Source organism: Dioscorea cayenensis, unplaced genomic scaffold (assembly GCF_009730915.1).
Source record: "Dioscorea cayenensis subsp. rotundata cultivar TDr96_F1 unplaced genomic scaffold, TDr96_F1_v2_PseudoChromosome.rev07_lg8_w22 25.fasta BLBR01001164.1, whole genome shotgun sequence".
Classification (NCBI taxonomy): Eukaryota; Viridiplantae; Streptophyta; class Magnoliopsida; order Dioscoreales; family Dioscoreaceae; genus Dioscorea; species Dioscorea cayenensis.
The window spans coordinates 9,138-32,642 of record NW_024087555.1 but is presented as its reverse complement, the minus strand read 5'-3'; the positions used below and the strand labels follow the sequence as shown (position 1 = coordinate 32,642).

Here is a 23,505-nt window from a genome sequence, read left to right as displayed (position 1 = left end):
AAAATGCCACTAAACTATTACCATTGACTAAAGTGAAAGACAGATCAAGATTCTCCAAATTGTGTAAACCTGAGAACTATGAAGCGCGGACACCCAAAGGAACTTGACGTATCCGTGTCGGATACAGATGCTCGGACATACCGTGGACACCTCCAGACACTCATATGCTTTCTAAATGATTTTTCTAAATTATTCATGTATATTTCCTAATTACTTCCTAATACACAAGATCACCAAATTAATCTATAAGTAAATATATAACGTATTACATGAAAACTATATAGATTTATATTTATAATAAATATTTTATATAAATAAATAATATTTTTTTATAGTCGTGTCCTGTCGTACCAGTGTCCTTAATTTTTAGAAACTACCATGTCACCATGTCCGTGTCGTATCATGTCACCATATCCATGCCATGCTTCTTAGCCTGAGAATAATGAAAATGTAATGATAATGACCAGTATGAATAAGTGAAGTACATGGCTCAGAATGAAGAAGTGTTTAATTACATAATAACACAATAAATTCAACGCGTTTTGATATAATGAAGAAAATATGCAGCACATTCTACACAAAGCAAATAAATCAGGCTAATCATACAAGTGCTATCTTCAAATACATTGAATTTGACAATTTATGGAACCAAGTGAACAGCATATTATAAAGCTGCATCATTGACTAAAAAGGAAAAATTGTCATAAACAACATATCAAAAGACCTATCTTCAGGTTTTCAGAAAGGAAAGGAAAAATGAACCAACAGCCAAACTCCTTTCAAGCAATTGGTTCGTTTTACTTACTGGAGATCCTTACATTGTATTTAGCAACCTGTTGAAGTGCGCGAACAATACAGAATGGTGGTTGTGCAATGTTGCCATCATCTGCTGACCCTAATTTCCCTATGTGCTGATGTCTTTTTGAAAATGACTAGTCAATGTGTTTTCCTCAATGCTATGATCGAACAGATACATCATTTATTGATTAAAAAGAAGAAGAAGAAGAAGAAGAAGACAATAATGAAACTAGGAGCATGAATAACTACTGGATTGATGACTTAAGCAGCTAACACAATGTATTATTCAAGCAAGCAACAGAACTTATGGCTCACACTATAATACTGGAAGTTTAATTTTCACAAGTATGGCTGAATGAAGTAATAATACCAAACAATTCAATATTTCCACAAACATAAGTATAATTTCGCAAAATATACATCACAATTCGCATTTGTTAAATGATATATCTCTAATAAACCATAACCAAACAGAAGTTCTAAAAGCATTATCTTCTTCACATGCATAAATGGATATTAAAACTAGATTCACAGCTTAAGTAAAAAATATATTGAAACTGGTATCTCTTAAGACTTAAGTTACTGTTATTGCACCTAGAAGCTTGAAACAATAATAAAAACAGGACAATAACAGAAAAACATAAGGTACTAGAGGTACTTACTAGCTTTTTTTCCAAAGTTATCATCCATGCCAAATTCTTCTGAAAGAAGACATTCTTTAACCACCTCTTTTTCTTAGTTGACCACTAAAAGGGTCAGCCTTAGCCTTAGTTATAATGACTGCCTATAACAATATGAATGCACCAAATTCAAGATTTAATAGAATATAAATTAGCTCTCATTCATTTTGGTAATCATCAAAAACAAACCTTCACCAATCCCTCCTATTGCTAAGGGCCTGTATAACTTTTTAGTAATAGGTATAATGAGATTCTAGACTGTTGTAACTTTCAGAGCATTAATTCCCATAGAAGAAAACATCTTTAAATGAAAAAAAAACTGTTCAACTTTATCAGAAATTGTGATCAAGTTGTTATATGTACAATACAACTTGGACTGATATTCATAGTAGGGACAGGATAATCACAAAAATCATCAAAAGCAATGAAATACTAGTGAGAATGGCAATCCTACAAAACTAACGCAATGAATAGCAAACTCTACAAACTGAAATGGCACACGATTGTTCACTACATATAAGTCAACCTCAAAGAATGATACATATGAATTATGTATTTTTTGTATGTGAAATTCAATGAAAAGGGCAAACCAGAAAGATGACTGACCACTTCACTTTTCACTCCAGTTTCTGACAATTCCAAAGTTCTCAATGATGTCAGTCCTGCAACAACAGATGGAAGCATGCAAAGAAGGACTTGCAGATTCTCAGGATAATTATGATAGTTGTCACACTATTCAGTGATGGATATCGAGCTCAAGATATACACAAAATGGAGACTGGAGCAAATGAAGAAATTTGAACGCACCTAACATATTGCTAACCTTAATGTGGAATTGTTACACTCACCTTTGATGTTCAACAGACCTTCACAACTAATTTTGCAAGGATCCAAATTCAAGGTCTCAATTAACCCTGCAGTTAACAAATTTGACAGCTGAAAATCGCATGAGTAGTAGAGAAAAGGATGCCAGTAAGCTTATCTTGTTAGGCCTATAGGTGAAAACTTGAAGACGTAAATCTGGATCCATCTTTAAGTTTAACCATGATGCCATCATCTAAAATTAAATTTGCTAAGCAAACTTTGCCACTAGTGAATCTAAAATTTCTTAGAGGAGAAAAGAAGCTGAATTAGAAAATCCAAAGACAAAAGAAAAAACTAATTAAGTAAAAAGAAAAAGGAAAGTAACCAAAATGACAAACAGAGCAGGAAAATGAAGCTAGGAATAAGAAACGGAAAATAAGAAAAAAGGCAAACCAAACCAATAAATGGGGCATACAAACTTACAAATAGAACTAAAATAAAAAACACTGTGAGCTAGATATAGTATTCGACACATTGATGGTCTTACACCTTAGTAAACAACTCAGATATCCTTACACTAGAAAGTACTTAGTTTGCATCCATTTCTGAGTAAACCAATTGAACAAAGTTAAATCCTTAAAAGAATCCCCATGACCTTTTCAACACTTATCATTACTCACCAAGCATGTAGTAGGGGTGGAATTATAAACAAAATTAAGAGGGTGCTGAATTCAAATTTTAAAAAATTTATAAATATAAAAGCAATTCTACTAATTCAAACTTCAAATTATAATAATCAATATTTCAAAAAAATATAAAAATATATATCCATCTAAAAAAACTTTTTGGTTCGGTGTAAAAACCCTATCTTATGTACATAATTAGCAATTAATCAATTTATCAATTAACAATTAAGCACTGAATTAACAAATAATACAATTAAAAACCAACTTTATACATATTCACAAATTAATTCAATTATTAAATGCAACAATTATTCAACAAACAATCTAATGAATAATACAAATTTTCATAACAATTAATCACAACAATTTTCATAATAAATAATCAAACAAATACTTAACAAATATACAACAATTATTCAACAAAAATCAAATATTTTTACAACAAATAATCACACAAAAAATTAAAAAAGTAAATTAGATATAAAACAAACTTAAAAAAAAAAAGAATAAATACCTATAATGAAAGATAAACCACAATGAGGAAGACATTGAGCAAATAGAGAAAAACTCATCGATCGACCCAACCCTACGGTGATTTTTTTAGAGATTTTTGACGAGAGCAATTGAATTTTTCAGCGTTTTTATTTTTATTATTTTTATTTATTATTACTAATTTTTACATTAACATCTTAAAAAATTGATAATATATATGTATTGATAAATTCAATAATATATATATAATTTAAAAAGAAAAATATTTGAATATCCATGTTTGGCTACCCATATTATTTATTATTATGACTCAACATCAATTTTATTTAACATTATAATTTTTTTTGTTTTTATTTATTTTATTTTAAAGTGTTAGGTAAAATTAAAAAAATAAATAAAGCATATCATTTTCCATATATGAATTGTAATTATTAATATTCTAGTTATTTATATATATATATATATATATATATATAAATGTTTACATTAATATCTAATTATGTATTGATAAGTTCAATAAAACATATATCTAAATATAAAATTTAAAAACAAAAATAATTGAAGATCCACGTTTGGCTACCATATTATTTATTATTATCACTCAATATCAATTTTATTTAATATAATAATTTTATTTATTAAGAAGCTTCAAAAAATCTAAAATTTACACAAAAGCAGCGGACTAGAGTGACTAATAGTCCCGCATCAATAAAGTTGAAAAATATGAATTTGAACATCTAATCCTGGGTTTCTTATTCTCAGCTTAAGTTTTTGGGTTGGATCTAGCCTAGATAATATGTTTGGTTTGCATTTAATATACAAAAACTTAAAGAGGGAAAGTTAGAAGCCTTACTCAAGCCTTCGATAAACTATAGTTGTTTTAACCTACTAAAAGCATTCAAAGAAGTGGAAGCAACATAAAAACATACAAGAACCAAGAGGAGATAATGAATGAAATTCACATGGGCAACCTTTATCTTCTACTAGAACTTATTGCTCCATGATTAATTGAAAAATAGGTGTCAGATAGGTGTCAAACATAGATGACCTTTGTATGATAATTTCCACAAATCTCTTCACAAATTTTTTTATCTACCTAGCTTTCAAAACCTCTTCTTCTTTTCATATTCATCTAAAAAGGTCCTTTCATTTATTTATTTTTGTTATACAAAAAATAAAAACCACATGTTTAATTAGGAATTTTCAACTATGCTCCAAATTAATTCATGAACCTCACATTTTAAATTCTCCAAGTCAAGCATGATCTTGCTATTCTAGTGATATTGTAGGGCCACCAAGTTTTTTTTTTTTTATCATGGAAGGGATATTAAATCAGAATTACTACAGTATACTCAATAGTCTCAGTTGAAGATCCTTTATTATGCATTCATTAGTGCCATTTTCTACATGTAAACTAATAAAAGTCACCTATAACTGTCTGAATTAATATATTGCACCTTTGCCAAGTAAAAATAAAATATATATATTTTGAATGGTAAATTTCTTCAATGGATCAAAATAAGTTGTAAAGAATCATGAAATAGTGAAAGGTAAATCAACAGGAGTAAACTCCCAATAATTAAAATATCAGAATAAATCGAAACCTGAGATAATTCCAAATGAAGCAGCAATCACAGGGCATCCTTGCAAGTCTAGATGAGAAAGTTCATGCAAACCTAAAAGAGAACAAAAATCACAAAAAAAAAAAAAAGACTAGGTATGTTAAAACAACCAATCCATTGTAACAATGTAATGTGTTGAAATGATTTTGAAATATTTACCCTTCATGTATGCAATACCCAAATTTGTGACTATAGTACATGACATCTTTAGCTCTTTTAAGTTTGTTAAACCTGAACCAAGTTAATACATGTTGGAAATATAGTACCACATCGGTTGTGTAATAGAAGTGTAATGGGTTTATATATAGGTATAGAGGTTGAGCCACTAAGTCTTGAGACTTTTTGGTGTAAGACCCCTAAGCCTATATAGAACCCATATAGGGCCCACTAGTACCAAAAATATAAAATCTAACATGGTATCAGAGAAATATAGTGGAGCCACCGATGTGGTACAAGTCCATGTGTGTATGACCTCCATGTGTGTAGGACCTCTGAGACACAAGTAGTGTACAAGTCCATGTAAACAGACCTCTGGTGTACAAGTCTGTGCAAGTTCGACCGAATTGAACTTGAGGGAGGGTGTTGGAAATATAGTACCACATCGGTTGTGTAATAGAAGTGTAATGGGTTTATATATAGGTATAGAGGTTGAGCCACTAAGTCTTGAGACTTTTTGGTGTAAGACCCCTAAGCCCATATAAAGCCCATATAGGGCCCACTAGTACCAAAAATATAAAATCTAACAATACATATGCATATATGCCAATGTTGAACGGAAAATGAAAGTTGGAAGTTGAGAGGCTCATTTAAGTGAAAAAAGAAGATAGTGGGCATGCAGATTTCCGGAAGAAAAAGAAAAAAGGTCAGAATATAACCAAAAACTTTATATGGGCAATATGTTCCTTCCCGATTATAAAGTGATAACCCTAACCATTGTGTTAAACAACAAAAGTGGATTTTTAGATAAAGAAAAAACCAATAGGCCGATCAGTAGATGGCTGGACTTTTGAAATAAAATTAAAGAAGCTGAAATCTTTAGGCACTTACGGAGCAATTTTGCTTAGTGAAAAAAATCTACAATTAGATGTAGAATAACTAAACAAGTTGGAGGTGCAACCACAAGGCTGAAAAGATGTCATCCAAGGATGGAAAAACATCAATAACGTACCAGTAATCCTTTATTTGCACTTTTAAAAAAACGGAATTCTTCCATGATTCTTGATCTACTTACCTTTTTATAAAGCTTTCCATTTTTAACATAGAAATTAATGTAAGTCTAACCTTCACTAAAACCATCATTTAAAACATGCAATGTCAACTATGCTGATCATCCAAGTGACATTTGTAAAAGCATATTTAAGTTTTTAAAATTGTATGCAATATAAAGTATCACTTACCTTGGAAATTCTCTAATACAAAATTTGCTAAATAATTAATTAACAATATTTCAGCTTAAGGAATTGTAACTGCACTGTTCATATTGTACAATTAAAATAAGGAATCAAACTAAACAATCTCTCAAGGAGGAGTTGCAATTCCACTAAAATAATGACTAATTTGCAATATCTTCTTAAGTTATGATGGTGGAGATTTAGAGCATACTTCATGAATTATTTCTTTTTTAAATAATATTTCTTGCAAAATTTGTATTCATGGAAAAAAAAAAGCTGTGTAAACTGATTATATGAAAAAGATTGAGATAATGGGGGCTACCTGAAAGAGGCAACTTGCCTTCATCTGTCACACTATTACAGTACTTAATAAAAGAAACTTAAGTTTAGTTATACCTGAAACGAGAACCTTGATTAGAGACTTCCATAAGAATATGAAATAACATTTCATACAAAAATTGTGAATATATTGAAATTTGCAATTAGATTCTAAGAAAAAAAAGAAAAAAAATTGAAGTGCAAGTAGATGATTGAAGGAGATACATTTGCATCAATGTAAATGCTATGGATTCAGGAAAATGTCAAAGTCATTCTTTAATGGTACAATAATATAGTTTTTAAGCAAGAGCCAGATCAATATTACACAGATAATTGTCCCAAGATTTCTAGGGTTCATGGCCATGGTTCTCATTTTATTTCTACGCTTGAAAAGGTAAACTTGTTTGTAAGAAATGTAAAAATGAGAGGAAATATTCTAATCTAATTCACAATCTAGGCATATCAACAACCAAGTAAAGGATTATTTAGGAGTTAAATTTTTTTTTAATGATAATATTTGCAGAAATTTCCCAAAGAAATCATTCAAGGGAATAATTTTTGGTCTTTATAATTTAAATTATATAGGTTTACAAGAAATTTTTGCATAAAAATAATCTATAATAAAATCAAAATATTATTTAAAATGCTCCTTTAGTATCATTGCACGAGTACTTCAATTGGGCCTGAGACTGCTTGAGAAAAAGGAATGTCTTGCAACTCAATTCCTACATTAGGTAGTGTGGGTGGGAAGGCATTGTATGGAAGACTGTGGTAGTATTTGAAGAGCTAAATAAAAAATAAAGATGACTCACATGAAAAGATGAAAGATTTCCAAAAGTAAATAAAGGAATCATTTTATTTTCAGATAACTGATCAAAGATATAGAATTATAAATCAATTAAGATTTTTCAAGTGATTATGGGTTCATAACTTCTAATTAGGGCAAAGCCCTTAATATTAATTAACCCAGACAACATTGTGAGAACCTCTAATCAAGAAATAAGTGCAAATGAGACAAAACAATGGGCTAAAATAATTTCTTTTATTGATTTCATGAAAAAGTAATTTCTTCTTCAGACCATTGAAAACATGTTAAGTGAAAAATCTTATAAAATTTTAACCTAGGATGTGGTAAAATTCATTCATTAACGATGATATTTTTGTTCGAATATTATTTATTTTGGTTCGGACAACTCCGTTTTGGTGTTTTATATGCCTAGAATTGGAATTTATTATCAATTATGTAATTATTTGAAGCATTCTAGAAGAAATGAAATGAAAAGATATTGGGGAAATAAAAGAGTACAAGCAAGAAAATATCAAGGAATATGACCCGCCGGTGTCAACCACAATGGGCATAGAGGACAATGGATCTTAATTCAGAGAGGACCATGCCCCACTCGTGGTGCACACCGCACCCATAATGCATGGCCGCCAGAGAAAACCTTAATTTTTTCATCCTATATAAGACCATGGAAGGTTTTCAAAGGGCGAATATTTGGTTATTGTGGTTAGAGTTCAAGGTATAAAAGCACCTAAAGGCCGAAGCGCACCGTAACACCGTAACAGATAGTGGAGAAAGACGACAAAGATCAATAGGAAAATTCAAGGATATACAAGAACATCACGCATGAAGGATCAAGAGTTTCTTTTTTCGTTTACTTTGGTTTATTTCATGTTTTGATCTATGATTGATCTAAACCTTTTGGCTTATACATCGAACGTGAGCGAGTAGATCTTTTGTTCTTAGGTTAGGATTAGCCCGATGTTTAGATAATTGATAATGTATTGACTTCGATTTTTATATTAATGTTTATTTTCTTTCAATTCAATTTTACGGTACTTAATCCTTGTGAATGAGTTGGGCCCCTCATATTTGCATGATTTTAGACACCAAAGGAAGGACCAAAAGGTGAATTGAGGTATTGAAAACCCTAGAATTGAACCTGTAATCCTATATCATGATTTCTTGAGGATTATTAGATGTCATATATAGAACTTAAAGGATCTAAATAGATTCGATTACCATGAAAGTAAGAGTTGTTCTAAGTTAAATACCTTGCTATATTTTGAAAGGAAATAGTGAGTATAATGGGATATTCCACTTTCAAAACAATTAACCATAACCAAAAAAAGAGTCAATACGAAGTCTTTTATCTATTATTGTAGCGAACCTTAATCCTAGGAGCCTTAGCATTTGAATTAATCACCTAAGCCATTGATAGCCTTAGTTTTTTGTTAGTTTTAGTTTTCTTTACTTATTATTTCCACAACTCACATACATATCAATTCTCCTGGATGACCCTAATTGCAAGAAATTGGTAGTTAATAACAAAGTCCTCGTGTGAATGATATTTTATTTATTACTTGACGACCGATGCGCTTGTGGTACCCATCAATACACAAAGTCTAACTTTTGCTTTAACACACAAAATCGTGGGCTCATTTTCACAATTGCCTTATTTCAGTCTTGAAAGGTTACCAAGCAATCACATCATGTTATCAAGAAACAAAATATAGGTGATTAGAATCGTGATTTGAAGTAAAGCAAGCCATCATCAGTCAAGTAGAACAATCTTTCATTTGGTTCATTCATTGTTGATGAACCCACATACTTCTCAACAATAAAGAAAGTTGAAAGAGAATTTTTGACTCATTTAATTGTAAACTGCATCATTTAATAATTTTAGGAATTACTATTCATGTTCCAATTGGGTTCAATTCAATATATACCAGTTCTTTGTAGGGAAAATAGTAGAGTAAGCGAAGTCATATCAACATATGTAATAAGCATAATAGACAGATAGGTAAATTATGGATAGACTAAAACACAGGGCAGGTGGTGAGAAAGTTGAATGACTATAATGTGGCCATACAATCTCATCTTGCTAGAGACATAAGTATAAAAGACCAAGGTGCTTCAAGAATTTACAAAATGGGGCATTATGCACCACATTCTTTTAAAAAGGGGCTTCACAAGTGAGGGAATCTGTTTCTGAATGAATTTTAAAAGTATAATCAAGCAAATAAAATTTAGTTAATACAATTAAAATTATGAAGACTATAATGCATATACTTGTTTCTGATTTATTCAAGAATTTAAATTTTAATTAGAATGGGTCAAAACATAAGCAACGTATATTTAACACATTGACGAAAATTGAATATTTAAACAATTAATATTATAACTATTAAAAAAAATTTACCCATCATCTTCTAAGAAAAGCTTAACAAATGATGATACATAAAAGCATCCCTTTCCATGACTTCAGAGACAGCCAATAAGGATTTCCCATTTTTTGCACATAAACCATTGAGGGCGTTTCATGAAGTTTAAGTAGTTCTTTTGCTTGCAAGATAAATTCTCCCACTAGTGCCTCACAAAAAGAATTAGCAGGTTGCTGGATCATTTTTAAATTTGTGGCAAGGGCAATATTGGTTTCTAAAGTGAAAAGAAACGTTCATATCATCCCTAAAGAGAAACATTATGCTCATTTTCAGCACTCTGTTTGCCAAGTGCATAACACCATTTCACTCGTGCTTATATCACAGAATATAATTACGTGGTAGCGGACAGTGTCCTAATGCTATTTTACCGTTTTGATCATATCTTGTTTTAAGCTTGTAATGGCATTAACAACCTGTCTGCTATTAGCACATGGTGATCCATGCTATGTCAATCAAGGTTAAAAGTACAAGAGCTAATCCATAAACAACTGTTCTAACAAAATATGCAAAACCAAATGAAAGCTTAAATGTCATGCATATGCTGGTCTCACACATTAATCAGATGGCATTACCATATGCGGATGGAAAGTTCAAGGTAAGCTTAGCAATATATATATCAATAGAGAAAAGGAAACAAACCTCTCAAATGAATTATTCCCCCATGAATTCTTGAGCACCTCTCAAGATTCAAATTTACAAGGTTACTTAAGTTGGTAAAAGCTTCTATTCCGTCTGCAGTGAGACCATTGTTCTTATTAATACTAAGAGACATCAATTGAGAAAGACCTGAACAGGCATAATAGTATCAGAATGAGATGGTAGCATTTAATTATTATAACAAGAGCTGTTAGTGTAGTACTTAACATTCAATAAATACAGCAAATTCAGCAAATTTAAAACAACTTTTTAAAAATACTAGAGCTTATAAAAGGTAAGATCGTTTCAGCAAATAGAATTTCTACATGTAACCCCTTTAAAAAATGCAATCTTCTGGCGGGCCAAGTTAAGTTTGAACAGAGTGAAAGAATAAGCAATAGAACTAGTTTATAACCAAATCAGCATTAGTTTATAAGTGAAGCAGCAAATAGTTATAAAAAAATTCCACTTGAAATCAAAAAACTTATATGTGTGCATATATATTTTCTTCAATACATCAAAGATGAAATATGAAGATGATAAGCAGGAAAGCCAAAATAATTATACTGAATATGTTCCCGCCACTTAAATGGGAAAATGGTAGCAACTATTAAGACAGGAAAAACAAATATCAATTTTTATGATAACCACAAGTAAAAGGGGTTGAAAAAAATAAAGGGAAAAGAAACAACACAAATTTGACAAAGTAGTAGTTTAAGAGTTAAACAAAAAAACAAATTGAAAAAAAAGCAGCACAGGAAAAATATCCACAATTCCATTGTTGAAGGACATATTACGGCAAATGAGCCCCACTATTTTTAACTGCTCAAGGTGTCTTGCCAAGGAAACTACATAACTGTTTGTGTTAATGTTACTTCCTTTAACAGAACACTATGTAATATCTTTCACAGAGTGTGGCATATGCAACAATTAGTACACACATCGATCCAGATATCTGGTGTTGTTTTCACTATATAAACACAGAATTTTATGGTATTGGATTCCAAATAAATCCCCAAATTGGTGGTACAAATTAATTTAATACTATAACTTTAAAATAATATTACCAACGAAGTTTAAACCAAATATGCAGCAACATCATCCACCAGCAGCAACCAAACTACTCTATATTTAGAAAATTTTGATTCCATGGATGCAAATGCTAATGTTTCCCTTCCTCAAATAATCATATTAAAAGGCTTCTTAACTTTTTTTACTACATGAGTTTGTTAACATCTTCAAAAACTTATGTGGATTAAAATGTCATAAAGACTTAACACAAAATGTCCAAGTAATGTTGGATCTGAACTCATTGCATTCATAATTACAAAGTTCAAAAATAGCAAAAAGAGTAAGAAAAAAAGAAATTACAAGGGTTTTGTGAATAGAGGACATGACTCTGAGGCCTCAATCAAAGACCTGATCACAATAGTTCAATGCTAATTTTCGAAGGTTGAAACAATCTTTAAGAAGCAACAATCCACAATCCGTGACATCAGAGCAAGAGATATCAAGTGACACCAAGGATTCCCCTTGAGAAGAGATTACATTCATCCAAGAGTCCCTTAGTCCTGGGTATCCCCCCAAATTAAATTAGCTGTTCATGAATAAAATTACAGAAAACACCTAGAAACCATGGCACAAATGAACTTTCAAGGAAGATAGCATTTATAGATGTCAGATTGCATTACAACTAGTTTTATCTACTTGAGCACTGTAATAGAATTAATTGCATGAAGCAACACAACAAAGTTTCTCATTCATGGCCTTTGTTTCAGAAGAAAACAAGACTAATTAGAGCTAAGCTGCTTCAAATAAAAATTGATGGCCCAACTATATTGCATTTCTTACTATAAAACACTATCTTCCAGTTTACAAAATTAATTTTAGCATGAAAATATATTTGAATCAACACAAACAATCTTGTACATTCTCTTGGGTTGTAAAACATGCTAGTTTACAAGGAAACGCTGTGATTAATGTTGGTGGAAGAAATGCTAACTAAATATATATTCCACAAAACTTATTCAAATTTCAAAACTAGAAACATAAAAATTGTTCATAAAGATATATAGCAGGTGTAGAAGTTTCATAGTACCAGTAATATACAACAAATTTGTGGAGCACAATATCGCTCTCTTCATGGATCAGGGGAAAAAAAAGATAAAGGTCATATTTTATCATTTTATGCTTCATTTATCACTATAACTAGTACCAACAAACCAAACAAAGCAAGCTGCTAGTCAGAATTTGATTTGGTTGACGGCAGACTAAACCATCAGCTTAAGTACAGTAGCTGGCATAAATTGATAGAAAGATCTTACCGAAAAATGGCAACTTCGGAAATTTTCAAGATTTTCCCAGGTAAGGTCGTGTGTTCTCACCAATTTATCAAATATTAGCTGACAACAATCTGGTGGCAGCAAATTAAGCTTTATATGCTCAAGGAAATGCTGTTTTGATGCAATTAGATGATTATAGGACACTCCTGGATCAAGAAGGAAGACAGGAAACCCATCCAAAAATTTGGCAAAAGACTAATATTGATGCAAACCTCGGTAAAGCTACCAAAACCGAGTTGCAGAAACGATGGCACTATCCTCTGCCCACTCCGATTGCCATCCAAGTTACAAGGCAAGTGATACAGCAGGCATTTTGAACATCACCTTTTTGTCAGTCCATAGAAATAAATCAGCTGTGACAAATGCAATTAATTTCATGCTTGGCAACTAATAACAGACACCTAGAGTAAAAAAACATAGGTAGACTCTAGTCATGTTATTCTGCAGTAAATAAATCCCGTAATAAAAAAATTTCACCAGTGACTTGCACAGTCGCAACCATTCAATCGCAATGAAAATGAATGCCCCAAATGCATGCAGGATCAGGATCAGGAAAGAAGTCAAACCAATGCAATAAAGTAAATCAGGTATAAAATTGAATGAAAACTTTTTAGTCCATTAAACCACAGAGAAGTGAATGTATCACCCCATTTAATGCTGGTATAAGAGATTTTGGAAATTTTCAGATCAATTACCAAGGAACAAGAAGAAAAGAAAGCAAACAACTAAACAAAGGGGTTAATGGATCATATGCAAATCAAATTTTCTGACAAATAGCCTAGTCAAAGGTATCTGAACTTCATCTTATTGGCGTTAGATCATGCCACTTGGACTCAAATACTCACAAATTTGAAAAAATATAAGTTCCTCATTATGAAGAGAAACTAAGCTTTAAGTCTCTGATTATGAAATTTCAATCAAAAGCCGCCATATGGATATTTAGCTCAAAGAAGAAAACACAAATGACTGGATAACAATGCAGATTAGTCAAGATCAAAACTAAAACTTCTTTTTCTCTAATTCTGCAATTTCAACAATCCAAGAGTTAAGGGCTTTAGTAAGCTCTCAGCATGAAAAGTAGAGCACAACCAAACACCATCAAGATGGCTAAAAAAAAATATATCAGATTAATAACATAGAACCTCGAGATGTTTGAAAACTCAACAGGATGTGGTAATATTCAGATAAAAATAACATCAAGAAATGGCAGTTATGATTGAAAAATCCCCACAAATAATAAGAAACACAAAGATATCTCTTTACAACAATCTACAAGTTAATATATAAAATAACCTTGCAGCATGAAGAGAAGAGCATAACCAAATATCATCAAAAAGTTCTAAACAAAATCAGACGATGAACATTAAAGCTCCAAACATGAGACAAATAGCATCAAGATGTGGCACTAATGAAGAAAAATCCCTACAAATCATGACAGGGGAAAAAAATTCTCAACAACAATCCAAAAGTAAACATCTTTACTAACCTTGAAAGTAAAGATCTTTACTAACCTTGCAGCAATAAAAGAAGAACACAGCCAAATATAATCAAATCACACACACACACACACACACACACACACACACACACACACACACACAAAGCAAAATAAAATTAAAGAACATAAAAGCAAGAAACATTAAATATATCAACAGAGCATACCAAAAAGTTGAGATGAAATAACATCATTAAACAGAACTAATGTGTAAAAAAATCATATAACTAATGAGAAAAACAAAGATATTTCCTTACTCTCGCAATAGACCATCTTGTGACTGCTCATTTGCTCTTCAAAAGAACAGCGTTCTTCTCAAGGACACCAAAAACAAATCACAAATCCCAGAAATCAAAATCTACAACAATTCATGGACGGAACCAAGGGCTAGCGGGGGCTTCAGCCCCCCCTCGGCCCCAGCGATTTCTTCATCGGGATGACGGAACCAAGCTCCTCCTCAATCGGCAGCCCCCCCTGCCCCTGGCCTCCATCCTTCCGGTCTGAGAGAGAAGAAGGAAGCACTGGTTTGAGGTTTCTCTAGTTTGAGACTCAGAGGCTATGGAGAGAAGACAAGCAGTGGAACCAGAGTAAAATGGAAGCAAAACTAGAGATTTAACGTCCTGCACGTCTTTTTCACATCGGCAACGGTGAAGACTTGGGGTTTTGGAGATTATTGAACAAAATTTAATTAAAGTATTAAATTAAAAGCTTGCTTTTATTTCATTTTGTGGCTCGGTAAATGAGAAGGACATTGAAAATGATGTTTTGTTTATTTTTATTATTATTATTATTATTATTATTATTATTATTATTATTATTGCGAATCTGTGATAACTACGTTGATTTTTTTGTCTTTTTCTTTTTATTATATCAAGAAAATTGCATTTAATTGTTTCTAGGTTCTTAATAATTTTGGCTTGAATGTTTTTTTTTAATTATTATAATGAAATTTGGTCTTTATAATTTAAAAATAACGTTTATTTTGTTATGTAAAATTTGCATGTTGATGATGTCAGTGAGATAGCAATATGATCATGAATTTCATATTTTAAAAATTTTTAATTCACTGTAGTGCTAATTAGTATATATGTGATACGTAGTATATCATACCACTCTGATGAATCTTTTCGAGCATATGCATTTTACACACATTAAAATTTAAATTAAAAATCATTTGTTTAATCAACCCAAATTTTTATTACTCACATCAATCCTAGTTAATTGATATAATATAATTTGTTATTATTTCAATTGGGATATAGCTTTTTAAAATAAAATTTTAGGTTTTATTTAAAAATTAAAAAAAGATTTTATTTTTATAATTTAAATTATGTAAAAAATAAAAAATAAAAAAAAATATTTATAAATATACTAAAATTTCTAAAATTTATAAAAAAAAAAATTCCAAAAAGTCTGAAAAGCGAACTCTCGCCATCGCTATTATATTTAAAACTATGCGGGAATCCATCAAATATTGACCGTTGATCTCATGTTATATTACTATATAATAGTTTAAACGAACAAGAAGTTCTATTCATCTTCTCTCTGGTTCCCATTCCTTCTTTTTCCTCTCCCCTTTCTCTTTCCTTCGCTGTTCTCCCTCTCCACTCTCCAGAGACCCATTTCCACTCCTTTCCTCTGTTTCTCTTTCTTCTTCCCTGTTCTTACTCTCCAGAGGCCTAGCTCCACTCCTTTCCTCTGCCAAGTTCGCTCGAGATCCCTTGCAGAAATGACGAGGAACAAGAACTTGCTCCAATCTCGATGCAGGCTCCAGCCGATTCACCGTCGCCGCTCAAGCAAAAAGGTAACTTTTTCCTTTCTTTTTCTATCGTTAAGCTTTTCATTTGTGAAAATGAAAACAGAGAGGACATCGAAGAGAATGAGCGCGATGGTGATGGGCCATCTTCAACCGGGAAGAGGTAACGTTCGGCTCTTCTTTTTCTCTCTTTCCCTTATTTAATTTCTTGGTTTGCGATGTAGATATCAAAGGGGAAAGAACAGAGTAGATATAGTTTCAGGAAACGATGACGCTTCTTCTTCTTCTTCAAGAAGAGGTTTGTGTGTGTTCTCTTTTTAAAAAATATAGTTTAGATGCATTTTTTTAATTAGGTCTTCTGTTTTTGAAGTGGATTGTAGGAGAAAGTAGTATCTTTATCAAAATCATCAGATGTATGGTGTCTTGAATTATGTCTTTCAAAAAGAGGCTGGTGGTTTTTTTTCTTAAGTTTATTTTGATGTGTTTCTTTAAATAAGATTTGGCTAATGGTTTTTCTGCAATCTTGAAGTGAAAGATTTTATCTTGATGGTTTTTGTGTAAAAGGGGCGGGTTTCAAGATTGATTTTTTTTTTTTTTAATTGTTTGATATGGATTTGGAAGCTTTATCTTTTGCCATTAAAGCTAACATGAATGTTATATGTGCCTTTGATGTTTTAGGTGGAAAGCAGAATGCTGGAAAGTGCATGGCATGTGCAATCGACTTCGAAGCACATGAAATTAATACGGTATGTGTTACTGTCTCATAAAACATAATGATGGATGAATTTTTCAAAATTTAAATATTCATATTTAGTTTCTTTGCATGTATTAAGCTTCTAATTTTTCATGTGCTAGTTTATAGTTGATTCGTTATATGTTCTTAACTTTGTCATATTTAACTTCAGAGGCTCAAAACAATGGTGGAGGATGAAGTCGATACGGAGACTTTTCGTCCTATGCATGAAAGCAACCGTATCATGGTATGTTCTCTAGATTAGAAATAGAAACCTGAAATAGTTACCGACGAAGCAGAAGCCACAGGGCAATCTAGCAAGTCTAGATGAGAAAGTTCACGCAAACCTAAAAGAGTACAAAAATCATGAATATGACTATTTATGTTAAAACAACCAATCCATTGTAACAATTTAATGTGTTGAATATGACATTTACCCTTCAAGTATGCAATAGCCAAATCTGACTTTAGTACATGCCATACTTAGCTCTTTTAAGTTTTTTTAAACCTGAACCAAGTTAATACATGTATATATGCCAATGCCAAACAGAAAGTGAAATTTTGAAGTTGAAAGGCTCATATTCATGCAAGAAAAAGAAAATCTGTCAGGACATATCAAAAATTTTATGTGAGCAAAATGTTCTTTGCAAAGTATAAAGTGATAACTGTGCCCATTGTGTCAAACTACAAAAGTAGATTTTAGATAAACTAAAACCATTGTGCTGATTTCAGATAAACAAAAGCCTGTGTATTTATTTTTATGAACTGTTGTGGGTTTGTAGGTTCAAAGACTGGCGGCTATTTATCTTTTACGCTGTTATAGTCAAGGTCCACGAAAACACAGGTGTGCCTTTTTAGGCTATCAAGTTTTTCCTGCTTGAACTTTTATATATTGTTATACATTTATCATAGCTTGGCCTGATTTTTTCAGATATATAGTTGTGAAACAAACTTCAAGGAGTCGTTTGCCTACATGTTCTGATCGCATTGATAAGGTAAGGTTTTCCTCATAATTTATTTTGGGTAATTTGAATTATAAGGTGCTAATTGTGTTTGTTTTTGGGGATTTCAGCTTATGGAGAAAGCTGTCAAAAATGTAGATTGTAACTGCAACAATCTCGAGTCCGACACGCCTCAAACGAAGTCTAGGAAGATAATCAGAAAGAGAAATAACTCTCATCGTGGAATGAAATCTTCTGGCAGCAGCTTGTTTTTGGGACCAGTCTTCATTTCAAGTGGTTTCTTGCAGTCAACGGAGATGATAAAGTCATCATCAAGTAATTCCGTTCATGTTCATCCTTGTCCTCCAAAGTTCAAGGCTTATGAGGGATACATGAGCGGATATGGGTCCAAGCTTCTAGCTAAGATGGGATATAGTGGGGGCGGCTTAGGTAAGAGAGGGGGTGGGATTTTAGAGCCTTTGCAGCCTGTTGGTCGTCCAAAGTTACTAGGTTTAGGCTTTAAATATCCAGACATGTGAAAACATAAGAGTTAAAATACTGCAATTTTCCAGTTATGCTATCGAGATATCATTCTAGGGACTTGTAAGGGATAAATTTCCCTATTGCCAAAATCACAATGTTAGAGAAGTTTTAAATATGCTTATATCTGTTTCTTATGATCAACATGCCACTAAAAAAACAAATATAGAAATAATTTTTATTTGGCCAAAGGATTAAGAAATTTTGTCGATCCTTGCAGCTGGGCTATGGTCACTTGTTCCAACCAAAACTTTGTCACTTGATTGCAAGTTTCACTCAAATGGAAACAAAAAATAATCTCCTTTTCTTTGGTTAATTTTATCAATTAATGATTTTCAATCTGTGAACTACTTGATTTCAGAGGAAGTTCAAGCCAAAATTTATAGAAAGTAATTTTCTGGGTTGCAAGTTTGATAGAAACTCTGTTTATGATGTTTGCTTTCTTCTATAGCTTAGTCAACCAATATTTTTCTGAGCTTGCTATCATGCTCAGGAAGGATGCTTGTCATCCTGAATTTTTTGAATAAAGTAAATAACAAATTTGAAATTGAACTCATGTGTACTTTTGTGTTAGGATGACATATTTATGAATGGTGTTAGAGTGAAGGCAATGCTAATGCTTAAGGCTCTCTGCCCATTATGGCTGTAGTGGCTTATGCTTTCATGCCCTTTCAAGAGATCATTTTAGTTAAGCATGCATGTTTTCATTATGGTCATGTATTCAGTTTCTGCTATGTTGAAAATCCTAGAATTAAATATTCAGACCCCACAAATATTCAATAACTGACATGGGACTAAGTAGATTCCAAACCACAGTTTCATGAATATTAGATAACTTCAATCCAATCTAAAAGCTTAAGCTATTATTTCAGTGACACTAGATTAAATATTCAAGCCAACATATATTTGATTAACCTATAAAGGACAAGTTATGCCCATTATCACTAATAGGAAACTATAGCTCATGATTGCTATAAGTTCAGCAGCATTCTCAACCACAGTAACCAAAACTAGAGGTGACAGAAAATTTGAGTTTCGTGAATGTTAGATGGAATTTATCATCTAAAAGCTTCAGCTACCTTTAAAAGAACCAAGATTAAATACTCAGACTAACATATTTAATTAACATATATAGGACCAATCACAATCATCATCTCTACTAGTAAAGAAACTATTCATGATCACAGGAAACTCAGTTGGTCATGCATCTTTGTGGACCTACATGAACTCACATATCCCTGTAAATTTGCATAAAAACCCCTAACTTTGTTGTATGCCTATCTATACACCATTGATCGCTTCAAAAGGTCTTCATCTTCTTCTCGATTTTCTAGGGTTCCAAAACTTTTCTTCTTCATCTTGTAGGGAAGAACTAGAAATCCGAAAATAGGGTTTTCTCAACATTCGGATCCAAGAAACTACTCCCTCTGTTCCTTTTCATCTGTCATGATTAACCGAATTTCACATACCAAGAAATATAGTTATTTCACAAAATTTTATAAAAAATTAGTTATTATTCCAAACTACCCTAATTTATATCTTCACATTTCTCTCATATTTAATTCCAAGAAAAAGAATTGAATGGAGTGTCAAGGGCAGTAATTTTTGGAAAAAGAATAATAAATGCTTCTTGATGTTAGAAAATGACAGATAAAAAGGAACATAGACTTGTGACAGATAAAAAGAAACAGAGGGAGTATTAAATCTTTTTATGTCTCTCTATTAATGAATCCAAGAAAAAAAAAATTAGGGTTTCGTTTGGTTTTGTTTAGGTTTCTCCTGGGAAAAATTATGATCAACAGAGGAAGGATCTGAAATTGTTTAATTGATGATGAGATTTTTGTGAAAAGGGGGATCTGGACTAGGGTTTTGGTGTTCTTTGTTTTTTTGAAAATTAAAATGGTGAAATCGGTTGTTTTTCAAGAGGAAACCCCTCATTAGGGAGGTGGAGATCAGGGTCATGCGATCTGCTAGCGGTCTTTCTCTACATCTCCTCCGGCGGGATCATCTTCAAAATGGAATCTTTTATAGCTGCCATCGTCGCCATCCGATAGGTCGCCACTCTCATCCGTGCACGCAGCTTGCCTCAGAGAGAAAGAGGTATAACAAAACTGAAACTAAAATAAACCCTTTTATCAGCATTGTCAGCATGGTGTGTTGATGATGATAGAAACCCCTAAAAGCACCAATTGGAGTTACTACCAAGTTGCTTAAATTCTATGCTTGAACTGATTCCTCTGAAGGGGTTATGCTGCTAATTTTTCACCTTTCATAGATCTGTGAACTTGGAGTAATGCTAGTTAAATTTTGAGGATCATATCTTTGGACCAGAGCACTTCATTTTTTTACTGATTGTGAAAAATTTATAAATATCTACTATGAAAATTCTATAAATATCTTCTGAAAATTCAAACATTGAGGAATGCATCTAACATTTTCATGGTCGAACTGAATCAGAACTATTAACAAGTTTTTAAGTTTAAATTCTATCCAAATCTCATGAAAATATTTGAAATATCTTTTGAAAATTCACAGATAAGACATTTAATGAGGTTGTATTTGATTTGTGGTTCAACATAAATATGTAAATAGTTCTTGATAATGTCTGGGCTGAATTGATGGTACTTGATAATAAATAATTAGTTTGTTACTATGATAATTACTAGAGTAACTAAGAGCACTGACTCACATAATATGCTTACTTTGCATCTAACATTGAATTAGAGCTTGGTTTGTTGAAAACTAGGTTAGTTAATAATAACAAGGTGCAATTGGTGATGGTTCTTGAAATGAAAGAACTATGCATCCAGTAACACCAATTTAGTTAACCTGGACTAGAAAGATTCTATTTTTATCTGATTAGCTGAGTATACATTGCTTAATTTCAATTAGCAGGGGCAGATTATAAGTTTAATTTCTTCTAACAACTCTATGAAAATTTTTGAATTATCTGCAGAAAATTGTAACTGAATTTTTTTGATGTGGTTTAGTTTGTTGTGCTGGCAAATGTGAATGTTTCTCACTTTTGTCTACCTAATACAATGGAATTATGTATCTAACTAACACTGTCGTAGGTATACTGTGATTTTTTTTTGGCTTATTGTAGACTTGTAGTCAAACTATGTCTTTGGATGGATGCTTTTCATTATGTCAGAAATATTTAGTGCAGCTATTATTTTACCTTGTAGATTTTATATTGTGATTTCCTTGGTGGGAAAAGAAGTTTGATGAAATTATGCATTTGAGCCATTATTATTGTTGCCATGTATAACTTATGATGTTCATAGGTTATAAAAAGGTCTAGCACTGGTCAGTTTGGAGTTCTGGAAGTTGTTCAACACCAGGCATTTGTTAGAATATGATACAGATCTGACGCTTCTGTTATCACTGGAACATGTTTTGTTTACTATGATAATTATTTATTTAGTTGGAGAAACATCATTGTGGGAATTATTGGAACCGTATGGACCAATGGAAATTGTCCCCAATAATATCAAATTTCAATTTTTTCTTACCTTTTTCCTTTATTCTTGCAGACTGTAGTTGTATGATTGGAAGGGGAAGAAATTCATTTGGTGGCAATGCTTATCAGAAAGGACCTCACCTGATTGCTCAGTATTTTTGAGTTTCAGTGTCATGCTAGGATTGAACAATTCTACGCCTGCCATGCCGAACCTGAGAGTGCCTTGGGAGTTGTGTTTGATCTTGATGAGACACTTATTGCTGCCGATACCAATGGTCGCTTTAAGGATTGAACTGATGGTCTCCAGTGGAAAATAAATAATGAAATGGATCAGGAGCAAACCACTGAAATGCTGTCTGAGCTCAAATACTATCATGATGACAAAGCTATATTGAAGCAGTATATAGAGAAATGATCGAGTAGTTGATAATGGGAGATGTATATAGTACAATTGTCTGACAATCATCAGTTGATCAGTCGCCCAGTTATAAGAATACAGGACAAAAATATCATTTGGCTACGATCAATCCAGACGGTGTAATTCTAGGCGTGATCCGCCATGTTCACAAGCTTTTATTGCATTTCTCGCTTTATGTTCAACATTTTACCTGCATTCGATTGACACATCGACCATATCTTCTGTCCTTTTCAATATTGGGTGCTTGTTTTGGTTTTGATTCAAAACCAACTATAAATGTTAATTTGAAGATTAATTTGTGGCCACCTACTTGGAAGGTTATATGAGGAAACACTCTTCTTGGACCAGTTGACATGTGTTAATCCGGTGGTATATGTTTGCTATTATCTTCTATGTTTGCAAGTTTTCTTGCATTTCTCATTTATGGTCATGAAATAACCTGCATACACTCACAATTTGACCATATCCTCTGCATTCCATGAAGTTGAAGTTTGTTTTCTTTGCTTGATTCAAAACCAACTGAAAATGTTCATGGAAGAATAATTCCTGAGCATTTTATTAGTTCAGAGATTTAGCTATTATCTTCCAATTATCAGTGGTGCGAAGAGGAATATATCACTTTATGAAAGTTTTTCAGCTTTAGCTCACAGTTTTGCACGTCCTTAGTTTCCTTCTAGCTGAAAATCAGTCTAGTTAATGTGTGCGTCTTTTGGGTTTGCGCTAGTGCTGCTTTCCTTTAGGATTATGTACCAGACACATATTTGTTTAGCTTTCATGTCAATACCCTGGATTTAACCATCCATGTGATGCACATAACCAAAAGTTAGAATGGTTTTCAAAACCCAAAGGTAGAATGTCTTGTAGATCACGACACCAGCAAGTCACGCCCATGACTAAGGAGCCAGCATGGGAAGATCTGCAGGCTACTTAACTGCAAGAGGTCATGAAAGCGCTTTTCATGATGTGTTTACGTTTGCTCGAAAGAGACTGGTGCTCTTTGAAATGTGGGAGACTTCTCGACCCAGGATCAAACTTAATTAACTCTTTGAACTTTTGAGAGGACAGAATAGTATGTACATGGCATGATATCTAGAAGGCAACAGAAAAGCTTTGTTGTTTGTTTATCATAGTAGGAGTTTAATAAAGCACTGTGCCCTCCTTT

At 32.3% G+C, this 23,505-nt stretch overlaps 2 protein-coding genes across 4 annotated transcripts; one reads left to right on the top strand and one right to left on the bottom strand.

Moving 5' to 3' along the window:
• Window positions 1-325: 325 nt before the first annotated feature.
• Window positions 326-15,154, bottom strand: LOC120255723. Of its 3 annotated transcripts, XM_039263483.1 has the most exons (6): window positions 14,750-15,154; window positions 10,659-10,805; window positions 5,065-5,136; window positions 2,327-2,392; window positions 2,085-2,140; window positions 326-433 (listed from the first exon to the last, which is right to left on the bottom strand). In XM_039263483.1, the coding sequence occupies exons 1-6, from the start codon at window positions 14,778-14,780 to the stop codon at window positions 401-403; spliced, it is 405 nt and encodes a 134-aa protein (XP_039119417.1). In that variant the 5' UTR covers window positions 14,781-15,154; the 3' UTR covers window positions 326-400. The 3 variants fall into 3 exon arrangements, 1 of the variants encoding a protein (XP_039119417.1); XR_005535088.1 differs by lacking the exons at window positions 326-433; window positions 2,085-2,140 and adding an exon at window positions 6,796-6,869 and having other exon boundaries at window positions 2,252-2,392; XR_005535089.1 differs by lacking the exons at window positions 326-433; window positions 2,085-2,140; window positions 2,327-2,392 and adding an exon at window positions 6,796-6,869 and having other exon boundaries at window positions 4,750-5,136.
• Window positions 15,155-16,052: 898 nt separating this feature from the next.
• LOC120255725 lies at window positions 16,053-22,087 on the top strand. Its single transcript, XM_039263486.1, has 9 exons — window positions 16,053-16,293; window positions 16,353-16,411; window positions 16,473-16,546; window positions 16,927-16,994; window positions 17,154-17,228; window positions 17,764-17,825; window positions 17,913-17,976; window positions 18,054-18,372; window positions 21,999-22,087. Exons 1-9 carry the CDS (start codon window positions 16,222-16,224, stop codon window positions 22,085-22,087), a joined length of 882 nt encoding a protein of 293 aa, XP_039119420.1. The 5' UTR covers window positions 16,053-16,221.
• Window positions 22,088-23,505: the final 1,418 nt, after the last annotated feature.